This window comes from Protopterus annectens, chromosome 1.part2 (genome assembly GCF_019279795.1).
Source record: "Protopterus annectens isolate FY-2018-M chromosome 1.part2, PAN1.0, whole genome shotgun sequence".
In the NCBI taxonomy this organism is placed as follows: domain Eukaryota; kingdom Metazoa; phylum Chordata; order Ceratodontiformes; family Protopteridae; genus Protopterus; species Protopterus annectens.
The window spans coordinates 623,911,946-623,933,217 of record NC_056727.1 but is presented as its reverse complement, the minus strand read 5'-3'; the positions used below and the strand labels follow the sequence as shown (position 1 = coordinate 623,933,217).

Genomic DNA, 21,272 nt, shown 5'->3' with positions numbered 1-21,272 from the left:
TATTTTAGAAGGCATAAAAATGAAACATTTATTTAAATGTTTTTGAAAATCTACTTAACAGCAGCATAATAATCTGTGTTAAAAATTTGTGTTCCAAACATATACTTTACTATAACTCATTTAATTCATCTGATTGACAAACATAAATAATCTTATAACTCTATTCTGGAAGAAATGTCATGTGATATATTTTAAAGCAGTAGGTTAGCATGATTGTAAAATCTGGTTACCAATATGTGTTTGCTGTGCATTATTTTGTATAAAGCAGACAGATTTATTCTAGGGACAGCAAGTAGGATAGTGCTCTACAAAGACACAACTCAGTGAGATCAGATATATATATATATATATATATATATATATATATATATATATATATATGTGTGTGTGTGTGTGTGTATGTATGTGTGTGTGTGTGTGTGTGTGTGTGTGTGTGTGTGTGTGTGCGCGAGTGTGATGGCTTTTTTTTCTGAGAATCTGCATAACTATCCAATATGATTTATAATAATTTCTATGAATACAATATTTTACTCTATTGACAAAATGAATGTTTGCCACAAGATTTAATAAGTTTCCGCCAAAATGTTAAGGGAGACAATCTGGGATGTGGGCTGTCTCATGCACAGTGTCCATGAGTTTCCTCAGAAGCTTCACTCACAGAATTTTCACAGAGAAACTGAAAGCAGTTAGTATAAACATTGACAAGGTTATCACACTGACACACCACAGATTCAGGAAAAATACTCTATTCATAAAATGTGTCAGTTATGATGAGTTTAGATGATGTAGTTTCTTGTAGCAAGTAAATATCTTATTTTAGAAGGCATAGAAAATGAAACATTTATTTAAATGTTTTTGAAAATCTACTTAACAGTAGCATAATAATCTGTGTTAAAAACTTGTGTCCCAAACATATACTTTACTATAACTCATTTAATTCATCTGATTGACAAGCATAAATAATCTTATAACTCTATTCTGGAAGAAATGTCATGTGATATACTTTAAAGCAGTAGGTTAGCATGACTGTAAAATCTGGTTACTAATATGTGTTTGCTGTGCATTATTTTGTATAAAGCAGACAAATTTATTCTAGGGACAGCAAGTAGGATAGTGCTCTACAAAGACACAACTCAGTGAGATCAGATATATATATATATATGTGTGTGTGTGTGTGTGTGTGTGTGTGCATGTATGTATATATGTGTATGTGTATATGTATGTGTGTGTGTGTGTGCATGTATGTATATATGTGTATGTGTATATGTATGTGTGTGTGTGTGTGTGTGTGTGTGTGTGTGTGTGTGTGTGTATATGTATGTGTGTCTGTGTTTATGTGTGTGATGGCTTTTTTTTTAGGTAATAACGAGGTGTTTCTGAGAATCTGCATAACTATGCAATATGATTTATAATAATTTTATGAATACAATATTTTACTCTATTGACAATAATGAGTTTAAGTAAATGCTCATATACAAACAATTCAAGATTTTTGGAAGCTGTTGATAGAATTCACATGACAGAAAATAGATGCATCTTAATGCATGTAATGTCTGAATCATATTAGCCAAAGTTTTTGATTTAAATGAATGTTAGAACATAATTTTCTCTCCTCTTGATTTCTAACATTAAGATTATTTGAATGCTATTAGAATACAAGTGTTATATATTACATAGATCTATATAATAGTATGAACAGTTTAAAAAAAAAAAAAGTTTATTTTAGTTTATATGATGCTGTTTTACCAAATGTGTAGTTTTGTCTTGATAGATAATTGAATTGAAAACTGTTAACCTCAGTTAAATATAACTAGTATTAAATTGATAAGGTGGTAGCTGAGGTACTGCTGCTTAGGGTAGGGGTTAACTTGAGTAGTAAATACTGCTCTAAGTTGGAGTTTTCAACTCCAGGCGGGATGCAAGGTTTAATCCTTACATTATTTTCACTTGTTCATTGTTATATGTATATAGTTTTGACATCCACAATATATTTTGTACACTCATTGTCACTACAAACAAAATTGAATCCTATACAAAATCCCATAAGAGATTTAATAAATACAGCTATATTTAAAGGTACACCTAAAAGAGGAGATGTAACATTATTTATCTTGTTATTTGTTATTTCGATCATAAGATTCTTGAGTTTTAAAAATGCCAAATGACATCTTTAAAAGGAATTTCTTTAAACATTAATGGATTGAATAATCCGTGTAAAAGAGCAAGCCTAATAAGATACATTAATCTACACAAGGCCAATCTAGTCTTCCGGCAAGAAACCCATCTCTTGAAAAAAGATATTGATAAACTAGCCACTAATAAGTATACAGTATTGGTTAGTTCAGAGCACACTCAGAAAAAGAGGAGTGGCTATTTTATGGAATAAAAGTATGCCCATTCCTAAAACCATTAAGTCTTATCAGGATGACAAAGGAATGTTTTGTATGGTTACAATACAAATTAATGGGAAGACTTACACTTTAATTAATGTATACTGGATACCTGGAATTGGTATTAATACAGTGAAACATCATATTGATAAGATCATATCATTCTCTGTAGGGGATATTGTTTTAGCTGGTGATTTTAATTGTATACTACATGAAAGTGATACTACCACTATAAAGAAAAGAAGAATTGCATCTAATGCAAAACATTTAAATGATTTTGCTAATTCTTATCATTTGAATGATATTAATAATCAGATAGAGTCAAAATCATTACCATACACCTTTTTTTTAACAGATACAAAACTTATTCAAAAATAGATAGGGTCTTTATTTCTAACCAGATGGTAACAGATTTAATTAATTCCAAAATCATTTCATGTCCTATATCTGATCATAACTCAATTGTTTTGAATTCATGATAAAAATACTCATAATGTTCAGATCAAAAGGATACCAGCATACTTAACTCAGCTAAAAGACTATAAAGAATATATACTTTCAGAAGTACAACATTTTCTAGACATAAATAATACTCCTGAAGTCTCCATTGTCTATGTTTGGGATGCCTTAAAATCATATCTATATGGACAAAGTATCAGATGGTATAATAACAAAAGGAAATCTTGGGATAAGGAATTGTTAGATATTCAAAGTAAACTAGACTCTTATAAACATAATAATAAAGAAAATATTATGGACAAGAAAGTTATTGAAGAAATAAACAAACTAAATGAGAAATACAAAGAAATTTTAACTCATAAAGTTAAAATAACTTTAGAGAAATACAAGTTTTTGTCTTATTCAATAAGCCCCAAATACTTACATAGACTTAAAAATAAAACAAAAAGATTGAATAAACAAAACCATATCAAAGAAATCTTTTCTCTAAGGAAAAAGAAGAATGTTTCTAGTATACCAGAAATACTGGATGAATTTAGAAATCACTTTCACAAGATTAACCATAACAACATTAACATGGAACCTAAAGATAAAATAAAGGAGTTTATAACCACAAACATGAATAAAAAGCTTAATAAACAACAGATTAAACTATTGGACAAGAGTATTTCATATACAGAAGTTATTACACAAATAAATAAGCTTAAATCAAACAAAGCACCGGGTATCCTTTCTAAAACTACATATTCATTAATACATAAGGTTTTTATTCTGGCCCAAACTGAGTTAATAACCCCCCCATCTTGGCAATATACATTTATTTCACCAATTTTAAAACCTAATAAAGATCCAACTAGATGTTCTTCATATCGACCCATCTCATTACTTAATGTTGATTATAAAATGTTTATGAGTATTTTTGCTGATAGATTGAAGACAATTATCCCCGGCATTATAGACATAGATCAGACGGGCTTCATTGTAAATAGAAATACTTTTGATAATATAAGAAGAACTTTAACATTAATTGATTTTGCAAATAGGAAAAAGAAAGATTTAACACTTATTAGTCTTGATATAGGTTCAGCATTTGATTCAGTAAGTTGGGACTATCTGTTTACCTTACTGAAATGCACAAATTTCTCTGATGCATTTGTAAATTTAATTGAGCATTTATACAAAGGAACGCTGGCTTATATTAAGGTAGGAACATATGTTTCACAAAAAATACCCATTCTTAAAGGTACAAAGCAAGGATGTCCACTTTCTCCACTATTATTCACTTTAGTAATGGAGCCTTGGGCTACACTATTATTCACTTTAGTAATGGAGCCTTGGGCTAATTTGATTAGAAACAGTACTGACATAGAGGGTTTTGAAATAGAAGAAAATACAACATCAAAAATTCAACTTTTTGCAGATGATGTTCTAATTACATCAGCAGGATCTAATTCTTCTATGCAGTCTTTATTTGATATTTATATATTTATTTTATTTGATAAAATGATGAATTTTAAAAGTATTTCTGGTTTAATATTCAATGAAGAAAAAACTAAAATACTACCTATATATACACGAAAAAATACTCTCATTAGTGATTTTACTAAAGATGTACCCAACTCAGGTCAGATAACTTATTTAGGTATAATACTATCTAAAGATATTTAATCTATTATATATAATAACTATAATACCTGTTTTCTTAATATACAAAATCTTTTTAATACCTGGAATAATATGTTTTTTACTATGGAGGAGAGACTTACAATTATTAAAATGATAATATTCCCCAAGATTTTATACTTAATACAATCAATAATACTTTCACCTACAAAAATAACTATCAAGAAACTGAATACACTAATGTTAAATTTCTTATGGGCACCTAACAGACCTAGGATTGCATTAAAGAAACATACTAATAGCTGGTCTCAAGGGGGCATTTCTTTTCCAGACTTTAATTTATATATTATCTCTTCTATTATAAAAGTTATTACTTTATTAATAGATCGGTCATATGTCAAAATGGAAAGATTATTGGGAGCTAATTAGTATGCACTTCATGAAAATCTCCTTAACACATAAAAATATGATTATAAATAACTCCATGTTGTGGTTGCTAAAGGAATTTTGTACTTCACCTATTACACCTAAACATGTGGTCTGTTACCCATTAAATATTATTATTAGTTATCGTAACTTTATATTCATGCACCCTAAGTATAGAGAATGGAATTTTATTGTATTCCTATAATTTATACTCAGGGTATGCTTATGTCATCTACTTCTGAAGGAGCTCATTTAGCTATAGATAATAATCTAAAGTACTGGTATCAGCTGATATCTGATAATAAAGTTAAAAATCTAGATTTCTTAAAACAAGAATTTGATCTAAGAGAAACTTGCTGGTTAGAGGTTCAGATCTTTAGACAACATCTCATTGATAGAATAGATCTAATGTCTATAACAGTTAAAGAATCTATTCCAAAACTGATTGATTACTTGATAATAAATTTACAGCATAAAGTTTCTGATAAAGGTAAACTTTCATATATACATAAAATTATCAGACAAGAAACTTTTACAATGTAGATTCATACTGGAATTATTTCACCTCTATTAATGGGGACCCACCAACTCAACAAGATAAACAATATATATTGGAATCTGCTTATAGAACTACATCTTCCATTGTCTGGAGACTTTTATACATGGAAATTTTACATAGATCTTTTATACACCTTTGATGATGAATAAAATTAATAATAAAGATAATCTATGTAAGAGATGTAATGTAGAAATTAATGCTGACTGGGCTCATATGTTTTATGACTGTATGAAGTTGAAAGAATACTGGAAGTCAATTAATGAATTTTTGCAGGCTCTTTTTACAGATAATTTCATTATTTCTAAGTCTCTTATATTATTCAACACACCTGTACCTCAATCTGTTAAAAAGATTAAGCTTCCCTTGTTATGGTCTATCCTAGCAGTGGCTAGGAAAATAATAACTAGAAATTGGATTTCAGATACATCTCCTTCGTTCAATGAATTTAAAAATGTTATGAATATAATGTGTCATATGGAAATAAGCACAATTAGAATGAGAACAACTAGAAAAACATCACATTTTATTGTATGGGATAATTTACAAAATTTGTTAAAAAAATTCTAATTTCAATAGCACAGTATTTTAGTTTAATTAATTGACCTGATTGTAGTGGATGTCTTTGTAAATACTTTAGTTGTTTTGTTGAATATTATAATAATACCTATTTTTAATTATTTGTATAAAATTGTTATGATATTTCTCTTATATGTTAAAACAATAAACTTGTTTTGAAAAAAAAATAATGGACTGCTCCACAGATGAACAAGAGTCTAATGACTAAAAAGTTTCAATGTGTTTTGAATATGTGAAATCTTTTGATTTTGACATAAAAGCCCATGATTTGCTTAGCATAACGTTAATGCTAACTTACAGTAATCAAGGTAACATAATGCATGCTGCATCACAAACACACCAATATAATTTTACATTTCTAAAAAGTTAAATGTTATATATGTAGCTTTATTAAGACTAATTGGCTAGCAACATTAGCATACTTGCCATGCAACAGAGTTTATCTAGAGATCCAGTCCTGAACACAGACATCATAAAAGATGGACAATGTCCAACTATTGGTGTGCATCATTTTCCATACCTCCTAAATGACACTTCCCTAAAATACTGTTTTCATATGGTACTGTCAGACTCTCCATTTATTAATTAATTACCTGACCCAAAGTTAGGGGAACAGCATCCTGCGTGTGAGTTCGCCCAATCTTGATGATGTCATCAAACTCTCTTGACTTTTTTTCAAGTGCATCATGCAATTTCTGTAAACTTGGCAGCAACACCTCATGGACCTCTTTTGCAGCAGCAATATGCATGGCCGTAGGGAAGGTATCATTTGAACTCTGTCAATAAACACATGCGTTAAATAATTGTGCAGCAGGTTATCTATTAAACAACTGTGCAACAAGTAACACTCCCACAGAGGTTATAAACCAAGCATAATCTGAACAGCAAAACATTTTTTTGAGATTTATTTATTTCTATTTGATAACCATGTAGGTGCCATGGACAGCTGACCCTTTTTAGCCACAACCTAGGCTCACAAGGAGCAAGAACAGTACACAAGCAACAAGGGTATGAACACACCCTGGTGTTTAAAGACATGCTGAGCAAGTGTGTGAAAGCATCTTGAGTAATTAGTCTTGTACACTAGTGCCCACTATCTGGATAGTGAGAGACAGTATACGACTGCCATCTTTACTTCTTAAATGGTGTATACCAGCACCTAGTACACAGTGATGTGAGAAGCGTACAGCTAGTTGGGATGTGGATTGTGCTGAAAAGCAATGCAGCACTATATAGCACGGCTGTGACAGGCAAGGGTGAGTTGTATATCACTACTGTGATGTGGTCTTCTAATCTGTATAGGAGTTGTTCACAAAACACTAATTCCCTAGACATAATGGCGAACACGAAGATCATAACAATATCATCGTAATCAGCAGTTTTGACGCGGTGTGTGTTTTCACTGGTGGGAACGCTCCAGCATCACTGGAAGGGGGCAGGGCAGGACAAGTTCAGTTATGACAGCAGGTTTACCTGCATCATAGAGGGCTGCATTACCAGCAGGGTGTTCCATACCATACAAATTATTTTTTTTTTTTAACTTTATTTAAATGTAGCTAGTAGCTCAGCTCTTTTGCTGAGCAACACATTAGTGGGGGAATGCTGCACTACCACATGCAGTGTGAATACACCGTATGCAGTTGGACTCGTGGAATTATCGCCTACTCCAAAATATGCTATTTAAGTCTTGACTAGTTCCTATGCTCCAATACAAGATGGTAGGCTTAGTCACTAAACACGTGCAAGGTTTGAAACACAAGGTAAAACATGCAGAGTTCTATTGAATAACAATAAGGAATTTCTTCTTTGCCTTTCTTCTGTATTTTTTTTTCCCCAACAGCATCTAGGTTAGTTTTTACTACTACTACTTTAGTTACAAGCACTGATATTTGCAACACACTGTTAAGAGGTCTGGTAGTAGGAAGTGCTTGTTTTGGGAGGGCCACAAACAAAGACACAAAAAGCAGTCCTCGTAAGACCTTTCAGCATTGACTTTACAACACATGGTGAGAATATAAACATTTGCATGATCTAGGAACTGTGCAGTACCCTCTTACAGAAAAATTCTAATAGCCAATTAAACAGAGGACAGAGAAAAACCAAGTAAAATTCAGGAAAAAATAAAGATAAGGGAATAGTTGACATCCATAAAGCAACTGCATCTGTTTTCTTTTCCCAGATGAGATCTATAATATTCCTTGAAGTATATTACGTAATTGATATACGCAAGTTATGTACCTATTGGAACATTAGCTTTATATGGTCTTTGTCTGAACATTATAACATTAGGCCTTGGCACCCTGTAACAAAGGCAATGAACTCCTCACATGCTCAATCTCTTTCCTACCCACAAAACCTCAATGAAGTGACTCCTACAGGCCAAGTATGACTGCCTTGCTGATTACCAGCCATAATCACATTAATATATCTCACATCCTCCAACCGATCCCATAGATTATTTTATGGCATTTCATACATGAAATCAAGGGTGGGGAGTGGTCCAGCTTTTACTATACAATGACTGTCCATTAACATTCAAAAATAAGCACACTGACTGGTCAGCCCAATCAGAGTGCCCGTTGTAAATCGAACATATACCAACAGAAAAAAAGTCTGATCACCCGGACTTTCTTCTATTAATACATGGAGCAACTTTTTAACTTTTCTTAACTGCAATAAATAAAATTTGAAATCCAGGCAGTCTGAAGGTATGAGAGAGACGGGGCGGAGAAAATACCAGGAAAATCAGATATGTTATTCAAAACTAAAGAAATGTACCTGATTTTCCTGGTATTTTCTCCATCCTGTCTCTCTATTACCTCCCAAGTGTCCTGATTTCATACTTAAAAAAAGGCAATGGAGAGCTCCCTTTCTCTGTTGCTTCCATTTCAAAGCACTGATGTACTGAGTAAGAGTGGGAACATAAACCCATATGCATGCACAGTACAGGACACAAAAACAAAGCAGAACACCACCACACCATTATACAAGGACATTGTTTAAGAAAAGTGAAAAGTAAGTCATTTTTTTCTTAAATGGTGTCATTGTGCAACATCAATAACCCACAGCTGGGTGTGGGCAATGCTGATTTACCCATGGTTGGCTTTGTTTGGTGACTCAGGCTTTGTCCTCGTGATGAACCACCACCAACTGTGGGCAACTCCAGCATTACCCACAAACAGCTGTGGGTTATTGCTATAATATGCTCTCTGATGCTTAACAAGGTCCATTCTAAAAGGTTGAGGAAATTCAAAAGATACAATACAAGCAGTGCTATACGTATTATCTGACTTTCTACCATACAAAGGACTACTCCATCTGCTCTTGAGAAGTCTAATGACCTCCTTTGAGAGATTATTAATGAGAACCTCTATCCAAAAGAGTCAAATAATGGCCTAGTACAGGCACAAATGAAAGGAGGAATAAGCAAGTCAGTCTGCACCATTGAAAACTATCCAGGCGGTGGTATCTATAATGTCAAAGGTGAAGTGGCCTCCTTGGAACCACACCTTAGACTCCATATTTAAGACCTTGTCAAGACTCCTGTTCCTCTAATCAACAAGTTAAGAACAAGTTCCACAGCATGTTAACCAGAAATATCTGGAAAACAAGACAAGAGAGACTGACTATTTGTCTCAGGCAGACAGCTAAACAAAGGAATAAATCATCTTGCAGACGAGTCATGGCACTAGATTCTCAGGAATAGTGGCCATGTGATGGGGCATTAGGGACCAGTGGTGACGGCAACACAAAAGAATCTTTTTTAGCATGCCATGTTGGAAGAAGAGCCAGGCCAGTTGTAGTGGTCAACACTAATGGCCCATTTTCTTACTAGTGAAAGGTAAAAAATCAGGGTGCTTCTAGGTCAAAATAATGACATCCTTAATTAAAAGTCACAGAGAAGGAATAAACCAGAGCTGCAAGTTAACTACTCAAGGTAGGCACTGAAATGTTTCCAGGGAGAAGGGCACAGGGCAAGTAACTTCTGAATAACTTCATCAAATTGTGTGCCTCCCCAAATGACAGCAAATAAGATGCAGCCATAGCCAATGAAAAGGAACAACCATCTCAGACTTGCATTCCTAGACTCATTTTGCATGTGTGTGTGTGTGTTTTAGTGCTAGTTTGTGTGTGAGCATGCATATGTGCAAGTGTGTGAGCATGCATGTGTGTGCGAGCATGCATGCGTGCAAGTGTGTGAGAGCATGCATGTGTGCAAGTGTGTGCATGTGTGAAAAACAGCAAAGTACAGTTGTGTAAGTAAACTTACCACAACAGTAGATGTTTGAATGATCACTGCTGCAGTAGCTTAAGCTATATGGGTTATAGCCTGCATAGGGAATTTTTGGCCAAAACAGCAAGGGAAACAGCCTAAGGTAAATATTAAAGAGATCATTGGGAAGTGGCAACAAATTCCACTGGATCTTGATAAAAAAATACAAGCGATACAAAGTCCATTTGGCCTCAAGTGACTTACTTGGCTCAATACCTGGCATGTGATCCTGGGAGACGGGGAGTTTTGGAGAAAACTTAGAAAACAGATAACTAGGTTTATTTGGAAGAAAGCACGACCAAGAGTAAGATGGGAAAAGCTGACATTGTCAACAAGAGAAGGTGGCTTGGCAGTCCTGGTAATGCAGGAATACCACTTAGCATCACAGCTTAAACTGATATCACTTATAACACGAGCATCATGAGGTAAAATGGAAAAAAATATTACTTCAAACGTGAGACAGGAATGAAGGTAATAAGACAACATGGCTGTGGTAAAACAGGATACTGAGGAAAAAGGTAACACATTTAACATTAACAGGGCATGCATGGTGGTGACCCTGAAAGGTAAGCAGTACCAATCCTGGAAATTCAATATTTTTACTTACAGGAATAGCAAACAGTCAATTTAACAAATACTACCACAGTAAAAGAAGGGTGAGCTAGTAAAAAAACTTTCATACTTTTGGGAGGGACTGGTCAATACTGGGGCAGGAATGTCATGGGCAAAGATAAAGGAAAAGTTCACTTTAAGTAATAGGGATGGCAATGGAAATATTAAAAAACAAGTGGGAGTAATAAATGGATCCAGAGAATATCATGGCAAAATTGGGCAGGATGAAACCTAACAAGGGTTGACTGGCAAGACATCTGTAAAATGCCTAAGCTAGCTACAAAATCAATGAAGATTAGAATTTTTGGCTGGAAGTGTCTGCACAAGTACTTTTGTCCACCAGACAGGTTACAATAAAGTGCATCCGGAGGCCAACCCATGTTGATGAGATGTTTAGAAGACAATAAAGGGGATTGGGACCATATCTTTTGGGATTGTACTAAACTAGAAAATTGAAAAAGTTTGGAAAAGGTAATTAGATTGGAATTAGGGAGATACAGGGAGCTCATAAAACTTCACTACTGTCTTAACTGGGAGGAAGAAAAAAAGGTGCCCAATTAAGTGATGGCAGGCTTAATTTTGTTGTTGGCCAAAAAGGGAATTACCAGGCACTTGAAGACAGCTAGATCACACAGCACAGAATATGTCCTCCAGCTAATCAAAGATCAACAGAGGCTTGAAAAGAAAACATTGAAAACATACCCTAAAAAGCTGCAACAGAAGAAACAAGATTGTTAGGAGGGAATTAGAAATAAGTGGAAAGAGGAGACAGAAAAGCTTCCTATACAACATGAACATCAGTAGTTGACTGGCAGCCAGCTCTTATCTTCTCAGTTCCTTGGAACTTGGTCTGTTTTAAGGAGGTGGATGGTTAATGAGGCTACAAGCCCAAACAATATCCGCGATGGTGCAGCTGTTAGCATTGCTACCTCACAGCAAGAGGTTCTCCGGTTCGATCCTCGGCTGGGGTGCCTTCTGTGCAGAGTCTGCATGTCCTCCCTGTGGTCATGTGGGTTTCCTCCGGGTGCTCCGGTTTCCTCCCACATCCCAAGCACATGCTGTAGGTGGGTTGGATACTCTAATTTTGCCATAGGCGTGAGTGCGTGCGTGCGTGTGCCTTCCATGGAAGGTTGGGCGCTGGACTGGCAATTCAACACAGTAAAACTCCACTGCCAATCATGAGCATACAGGTGATCTGCTGTGGCAACCCCTAACCGGGAAAAACCGAAAGAAGAAGAAGAAGATTGTGAGAAAATACATGAAGAGTCAGAACACAGGTTTTTGCCGAACTGTATTTAGACTCCTTCAGAAACTTTCAAAACTGATGAAAACTTGTGTGTTGGGACTGAATATTTTTGAGGTACTGGAACAATAAAGGTACTATTTATATTAAAAAAAAAAAAACAGGCACCAAGTTGCAGCTGGTTGTGGTTGGGATAGATTTAACAGCTCTGATCTTGTGTAAGTAAATCCAGTCTGTCAGGAAGCTTGTGGAACTTGCCCCTGGCCTTTTCCAAAAGAAGGGAGAACCTGGGCTAGAAGGAAGTCACCACAATATCTGGGATGTCCTTCTGAATCTTCAAACGTACCCTGGAAATCAGTGGAAAGGAAGGAAAAGCAAACAGGAAATTCTCTGTCCAACGAAAAGAAAAGGCATCTGTCTTCCAAGCCTTCTTGCATGGAGTCCTGGCTGGAACAGCATTTTACCAATTGACTGTTTAGATAGGAAGCAAAAGGTCTACCTAAGGAGTTCCCCACAAATGGATCAAATCTTGGAAGACATTCTGATTCAGTTTCCATTTGTGATGTTGTACCCTGGTCCTGTTCAGCTCGTCTACAACACAATTTTGCTCTGATGGGATGTAAAATCCCTGTAGAGTGAGAAATTGTACTATACAGCTAAATCCCTTGCTAACATGGCAAGTCTGCACTGGGGGCAAGATCTAGCTCCCCCCCAGTCCTTGGTTATTTATGTACTACATCACTATGGTCTGTAAACACATGAAGAGGTCTCAGGGACCACAGATGATCCAGAGTGTTGAAAGTGCTACCATTTCCTTTACATTTTTGTGTTCTGATCAGTCTTTTTTTGCCCCAAAGAACTGCATGTTTATGCTCATTGACTCAGCTCCCAGAGTGAAGTCTGTCATCTGTAGTGAATGACTGCTTTGAAACAGAAGTGGAGAATGGAAGTCCTAAACTCTGAAAAATCTGATGGCGTCACCATGACTTCCCTTTTTACAAATCCCAGAACTAGGATTTGAAATGTTAATGGGGGAGGATGCTGGGACAAAGGAAATTTCAGATACCATTGTATCCTTCTCATGTGGTGTCTTGCAAGAAGCATCATGAGAATCACAGAAGCCATGAGACCCCGAACCTGAGGAATTCTCTCACACAGATTGAAAGTTGAGTGGAAAACTCCATAAACAGATCTACAGCTAGATCCATTTTTCCTGTGAAAGAAAAGTTCTTTGTACTTGGGTGTCCTGTGAGAGGCAGTCAGAAAAGACTTTTGAATATTCTCTTGGAATTCCAGCCTGTGTAGGAGAGGATCCAAGGCAGAGAGAGATGCCTGACACTTAAAGACTTCGACAACTTGCTTATCTTTGCAAACTATGGAAAGATATGGATTATCCTGCAGTCTGCAGTGGGCTATCACAGGTGCTAGACACTTTAACAATCTTGGAGCAGTGGATAGCCCAAAGGGTAAGGCAGAAAACTGATAATGTGTGCCTGGCACACAAAACCTTAAGGAACTGTTTAAATCTGGATAAATGGGAATATGATGATAATGTACACTTTAAATCTAAGGTTAGAAAAAAACTAAAATGAGGAAGATGGGATAAAAGGTTGTGAAGTGAAAACTTTTTGGACTTGAGCTGTATCACAGACTAGTTCAGAAGTGAAAGATCCAAAACTGGTCTTCAGGAATCTTTTTTTTTTTGGCACCAGAAAAATTCTTGAATAAAATCCTTACCTTTACAGAGGAGGTTAGGTCAGCTTCTATTTTTCCTGAGACATTACAGGATGCAAGACAGGTGGAAAAAAATAAGTTGTGTACTCATCATAACATTCCATCTGAGTAGTTGTACTTCATTTGTCTTCAGCCTGTCGGTATTTGGATCTGGATCGGAACTGAGACGGCCGCATCACTAGCATCTGATCCAAGCTCCAAGCTCTTCCCCCTACCCATAATCCTCCTCTGTCTCCTTCCTTCCCTCAGATCGAGTTTGCTTGTATCAGAAAACATAAGCCCAACCCAAAAAAGACCTTACCACTAAAGGCTCCCACACACCTAAGCCAACCAAGACCAGGAGAGCCGCTAGTGTGCAACCCTCTCATATACCAGGACAGGACAATAGTGATATGGTCGCGGGGAAGAAGTGGGGGTGGTTGAAGACAAATGAAGTACAACTACTCAGATGGAACGTTATGGTGAGTACATAACTTCTTTATCTGAAGTAGTTTACTTCATTTGGTCTTCAACCTGTGGGACATTGTCCCCAGCTACCAACATCTGGGTGGCCCTCATGGAAGGATATTTTGGAGCACCGTGGAGCCAAAGGATGCCCTACTCTTGGATACAATGTCCAATTTGTAATGGGATATGAAGGTATGAGATGAGGACCAAATAGCTGCAGAACAAATGTCATCCAGCGACACTTTAGACCAGAAGGCCACTGAAGTTGCCATGGATCTAGTGGAATGGGCTTTAATCTGACCGGAGGGGAAATGCCTTTATCAGAATATCCCAGGATGATACACTGGGAAATCCAGCAAGCAATGGTGACTTTAGAAATTGGTTTGCCTAGGAATGATTTGGAATAGGATACAAACAGTTGGCCTGATTTACAGAAAGATTTCTTTCTGTGTAAATACAACCTTAGTTGTCTATGTACATCCCAACAAATGTAACTTGCATTCACCCCTGTTTTGGAAATTCGAAAGGAAAACAGGAAGATTGACTGTTTGATTAATATTGGTTTCCAAAGCTACTTTAGGAAGAAAGGATGGGTTAGTGCGAAGGGAAACCTTATCCTTATGAAAGACCATGTAAGGAACTTTAATAGACAAGGCTTGAAGTTCCGATACCATCCTGGCAGAAGTGATAGCCACCAAAAATGCAAGTGTCCAAGAAAGGAATTGTAAATCTACTGATGTCGGTGGCTCGAAGGTAGGGAGACTAGAGCTTGCAGAATACAGGTGAGATCCCAGGGAAGTGTCGATCTTTCACTGGGGGTCGTAAAAGAAACATTCCTTTAAGAAAGGTCTTACAAAGCCTGGAAGAAGCTAAGGAAGTCATGTTTTCCCCCACATGGAAGTTAGAGATGGCAGCCAGTTAGACTAACAGTGGAAGAACTAGCACCTTGGTGAAATATACCAGGTATAAATTCCAGAATAGCTGGAACCAGAGCCATAAAGGGATCTAAGTTCCATTGATTGGCCCAAATAGAGAATCATTTTCATTTGCTACGATATATCTTTCTGGTAGAACACTTGTGATTCGCCACCAGAATGGTTTTAACCGGAGATGATAAACTGGGAGTCCTAATCATTACTGGAACTGTAGCAGCCAAGCTGTGAGTTTCAGACTGTCCAGGTCTGGGTGAGGAATCCCTGAGGGGTGAGAAATGAGATCCGGGACCGGATCCAAGATCCATGGTGGAACTACTAGGTGAGACCAAAGTGAGGGGAACCAAACTTGGTGAGGCCAGAATGGAGCAATGAGGATTACTGTGCTCCCCAGCCTGCAAAGTTTCTGAAGAGCGTCTCTGGGGACTTCCCCCTGAGGGGGGATTCAGAGCGAAGAACTCACTGCATTTCACGTTGGAAGGAGAGATGAAGAGATTGCAGCAAGGCTGACCCCACTGGAGAAAGTTTGGTTCCACTACAAGTTTTCAGAGACATCACGTAAGGCATCAGAATAGTCCTGCTGAGCCTGTCTGCCAGAATGTTGGACCATCCCGGAATGTGCATTGCCACCAGAAAGCGGCCGGTGGAAATCGCCCATTCCCACACTCCCATGGCTTCTCAACAACACGGGTATGATTTGGTTCCAACCTGCTTGTTGATATATCAGACCACTGACATGTTGTCTAACTGAATATCAATAGTCCCTAGAAGAAGATGGGCATGAAGGGCCTGCAACACTAGAAAAACTGCCCTCATCTCCAGGACGTTGATATGCAAAAATTGGTCTCGGAAGGGGACCACATGTCTTAGACTGTCCTTCCCGAGCAATGCCACCCCTCCAAGCTGGGAGGCATCCGTGGTCACTGGGGCTGTGGGAAAGGATGGAAGAAAGGGAGGTCCCTGGACAAGTTCCTGAGAGACAGTCCACCAGAGAAGTGACTCCCTGCAAGCCCAGGATATGCGTATCGGATGGAGCAAAGGTAGGTCCAGAAGGGACCACTGAACTATTAACCTCCACTGGAGGACTCTCATGTGAAGACATGCGATGGGTAGAAGACTGACAGTGGCTGCCATGGAACCCAGGGCTCACAGGACTGTTTCAGCTGAGGTGAGATTGAAGAATGTAAGAGACGTGAAGTTTTAAACCATTTACCCTTTCTGGGGTGAGACAGAATTTCATTTGTACAGTGTCTAGCTGAGCTCCAATGAAGTCTAAGCCCTGAACTGGAGTCAGTGACGATTTGCTGAGGTTGATTGTAATGCCCAGTCTGTTTGCTAGAAGAAGGAAGTAATCCCTGGCATGGCATAATAGACACTTGGTAGGGGCAGCAAGAAGACAATCGTCCAGATAGGGATTGACATGAATTCCCTGAAGCCTCAGGTGGGCCGCTACCACTGCCATGACTTTGGTGAACTCTGTGGGGGCTGTGGTGAGACCAAAGGGTAGGGCCCTGAAATGATAATGATTGGCCCCCAGCTGGAAGTGAAGAAACCTGCGTGAGTGCCTGTTCATCCAATTTTCCGCTTGCAGGTAGGGCAGAATGGACTAAAGCATGACCATCCGGAATTTCTCCTTGGCTATTGACAGGTTCAGAGTGGAAAGATCCAGAATGGGTCTTTGATCCCCCGTTTTCTTTACCCCTAAAGAGAACCTGGAATAGGTGTCCAATCCAGATTGGTCTGGGGGGATGGGTTGGATAACTCGTTTTCTTAGCAGCTTTTCTATCTCCAGTGCTGCTTCCTCCCTTTGTGCGGGTGGAATGACTAGGAGGAGTTTTGATAGGGAAAGTGGATCCACAAATGGAGTGGAGTAGTCTCTGGATATGATTTGTAACACCCAACAGTCTGTGTCAACGGACTCCCACTCCGTTGGATGTAAAGAAAGACGGCCCCTGACTGGTTCCAGAGATAAGCAGTTGGGCAACCCCACAGGGCTGTTGCACGGGTCTGTCCAAGAATGGTTCTCGAGACCCGAAGTTCTTCGGAACCCCTCTGCCTCTGGGCCAGCATCTATTGTAACCCCCTCTGCTCTGGGAGAAGAAGAGTCCTGAGTGTCCCGATAGAACTGAGATTTCCGGAACCACATCTTCTTTGCCCCTCGCTGATTCCTTGAGAAGGATCTTTGAGGGGCGGAGAAACAAATCCCGATGGCAGACCGTGTCTTCCCATCTTTCGCACTCTGGACTAGAGTCTCTCGAACGGACTCCCAAAACAGGGAAGAACCATCACAGGGGGCATTAGCGAATGATGCCTTGAAGGGTTCTGAAAATTGACAGAGCTGGTGCTAGGCATGGCGCCTCATGGCAACACCGAACCCGGCCACCCTGGCAGCTCCTTCCGTGGCATGGAAAGGAGGCACATGGACGTATTCGCAACCACTTTCAGAGTGGCCATGCATGAAGAGGACATCTTCTTACCCTCTGCCGATGTGGACTCTAGGGGCGACTCAGCGGCTTCCTTGACTAAGTCACACTGTAGCCAGATGACGTGCTCCATGTAATTCAGTGCCCTTATGGTGAAGGTTGCTGAAGCATAGAGTCACTTCCCCAGACGATCCATCGTCCTCGACTCCCTGTCAGGATGATGGACTGTAGAGCTCTCCTGCACAAGCTCTTTCTTGGTGGCAGCTGCTGTCACCATAGTGTCTACTGGGGACCCCTTACTCCAGCTGGGCCTGTTCGGTGGGGGGCTAAGAACTTTGTCTGGCCATTTTGGAATAAGCTCCATGGTGTCCAGTTCCTTCCATGCTCTAGAAGTGATTAGGTCCACCAGTGAATCTGCAGGGGGGACACCCAGGAGATGGGCCCGTGCTGAATGCCTCTAGGAACAATGACTCATCTGAGTTTGGTTTTTGGGTGGACCACCCCCCTCCAGAGTTTAATGATGTCTCCAAAGGAGACATCCTCAGGAGGTGACCTGGGGGAACCTTCCCCTTCCTCCAAGTCAGTGTCATCCATGAAGGACGCTAGGGAGGAATCCAAGTGCCTCCTTTTAGACATTCGTTTGTGAGGATCCTCCTCAGTGGGACTCTCTGGGGGGACTCTCAAACTTCTGGCTGCTCCCTAGTGGGTGCTCCCTGAGGCAAGGGCTGTCCCTGAGATGACAGGAAAGTTGGTGCCGTACCCAGAACTGAGAGAGTTGGGGCAGATTCCAAAGAGGAAATGGTCAGAGGTCTCGACCCACTTCAGAGGACCCTCTCCACCAGGTCAAATGCCAAAGGAGAGCAGACATTCTAGGACACAAGAAAGGGAGCCTCCCCTTGGATCTGACAGGGGAGTAGGAGCCGAGCCTGTAGAAGCTGAGATACCAAGGGGGAGACTGCGCTCCGACATGCACTGAGCCAACAGAAGACCCTCAGATCTGATGCTGAGGCTATGGCCCCAAGACCTCAGATCTGACAGTAGGATCAGACACACTCAAGGCATGTTCTGAGCTGACAGAACCTCCTCTGCTCTGACACTGAGGCTATGACCCCAAGAGCTCAGATCAGACAGTCGGATCAGACACACTCAAGGCAATGGCTGGCATCGAGGTACAGGGTACCGTTGTCACCGACCCCCAAACCCTGACAGCGCTCAGATCCAAAGACCCAAAAACGAGGGTCTGATCGGAGAAGGAGCTATGGAGTGAAAAAGGGCTGCAAGCTCCCCACTCCAGAGGGAGAGAGGCCTGGCAAGACTCCCATCTGGATCTGGGTGAGGATGAACTTCCACATCATCCTGTCCTCCTACTCACTCGGCTGCAGGTGGAGCATGAAGAGGAAGCCACCGACACCGGCCTGGAGTGCCTGTAAGGGAAGGCACTGGATGGTGGCCTAGATACCTCCAGCTCCAGGGAAAACCTGGGCGAATGGAACCAAGGGGTACTGGGTCTAGAAGGGGCCCTAGATTTTGAAGGAGGCCCTGACAAGAGCCAAGCAGTCCTGGTACCACTTTCTAGGTCTGTCCTTCTGATGCGTTTCCCCATCCGTGGGCCTTAAGGCGGGAGGTTGAGTCCCAGAGGACAGGGAAGGGGCAGAAATAGTAGTAGGAGTCACAGTAGAGGTAGCAGGGACAGCTGTCTCTGAAGCAGGCAGTAGGCCTTTCATCATTAGTTTAGCCCTCCTGTCCTTGAGGGCACTAGGATTGAATCCCGTGCAAACAAAGCAGGCTGCATCTAGGTGGGCCACTCCTAAACACACTACACACAGAGTGTGGCCATCCGCTGGAGGGAGCTTATGGCCACACTACGTGCATTTTTTGAAGACAGGCTTGGGAGTCTTAGCCATGTCCAGAAGGGAGCCCAAGGCAGACAGAGACACACACACACACACACACACACACACACACACACACACACACACACACACACACACACACACTTACTAGCTAAAGGGTAGAAGGCCAAGGGTGGAACAACAGAAAAAGTACAGTTTTGTACCTACCATAAATGTAGATGTCCGAGAGGAATGCATCTGCAGTCCTTACAAATGGGTTGTCCTGTCGTCAGGCAACTTCTATAAAGGCATCAGCCGGCGCCATTTTCCTCAGTGTTTCTTGCCCCAGATGCCAGGTGCCCTCTTGGTAGGCTAAATTTGGATAAATGTCAAAGTTTCCAAATAATAGAGAGCAAACACACAAAATAAACATGTATGTACATATATACAAACAAATACACCATAATAGATCCCCAAGCTAGCTGAAGATTGGTAGGAGTACCTCAGAGGGAAGGAGGTGACTGCAGATGCATTCCTCTCGGACATCTACATTTATGGTAGGTACAAAACTGTACTATGTCCTTCAAGGATGCATCTGCAGTCGGTAGAATACCATAGCTAAACTAGGGAGGAGGAAATGAGAATAGATTATGGTGTAGTCAGGATCCCAAAACAGCAGTGGCAAAGCCAGCACGGGATCTAGAGTAGAGGTAAGTTATAATGCTTGGCAAATGTATGCACGGAGGTCCAAGTAGCAGCCTCTATAATGTCCTGAAAGCTGTGGTAGTGGCTGTGGCCCTTGTGGAGTGAGGCCTGATGTTCTCTGGAGTTTTCTTTCCATGGTAGGAGTAACAGAATCCAATGCAATTTCCTATCCATTTGGAGATTGTCTGTTTAGAAATTGGTTTTCCTTCTTTTCCTGTTGCATAAGCTACCAGAAGCTGGTCAGTTTTCTATTGTTTTTTGTCCTGTCCAGGTAGTAGTGTAATTGCCTGTGTACATCCAAGGTATGTAAAAGCTTTTCTCCCCTGTTCTGTGGATTGGGGAAGAATGTAGGAAGGTGGATAGCCTGATTTAAAGAGACTCTGGATACCACCTTAGGCATAAATGTAGGATTTGTTCTCATGGACACTCTGTCTTGATGGAAGATCAGGAAGGGTTGTACTGCCATTAATGCTTGTAGTTCAGAGACCCTTCTTGCTGAAGTTATTGCCAGTAGAAAGGCAGTCTTCCAGGATAAGTATTGCAAGTCTGCTGTAGCTGCTGGCTCGAAAGGCGGTAGAGTCAGTTTTTCTAGCACAAAGTTCAAGTCCCATGCTGGCAATGGAGGTTTCCTGGGGGGTTTTACATTTTTAATTCCCTCAGAAACTGTCTGAGCAGAGAATAGAAGACAGGAGGATGCAAGCTGTATTGTGCTGAAATAGCTGATGCATGTATCTTGATGGAGGAATAGGACAGGCCTGTGTGGTAGAGCTCAGCCAAGTACTCCAGGATGTTGGCTATGTTCACCAGTGTCACATCTTGCCCTTTCCAGATGAGATATCTTTTCCATTTTGCTGCATAATTCTTTCTTGTTGAAGGTCTACGAGCCTCCAGGATTATGTCCTTAACCCTTTGGGATAAATGTGGGTTAATTTCTGTCATGTAATGTTCCAGGCAGTTAGCTGCAGAGTTTTAGGCTTGGATGCAGAATGTTGTAGTTGTTCTGAGTCAGCAGTAATGGGATCAGTGGTAGTTTCCATA

The 21,272-nt window shown here is 39.8% G+C and overlaps 1 protein-coding gene across 1 annotated transcript in view; it reads right to left on the bottom strand.

Moving 5' to 3' along the window:
* FH (fumarate hydratase) overlaps positions 1 to 21,272 on the bottom strand; it is a gene marked incomplete in the record, with an annotated part of 726,003 nt that overhangs the window by 280,965 nt on the left and 423,766 nt on the right. Inside the window, 1 exon segment of the mRNA XM_044058045.1 lies at positions 6,627 to 6,809. Within this exon segment, the coding sequence (XP_043913980.1) occupies positions 6,627 to 6,809 (183 nt within the window).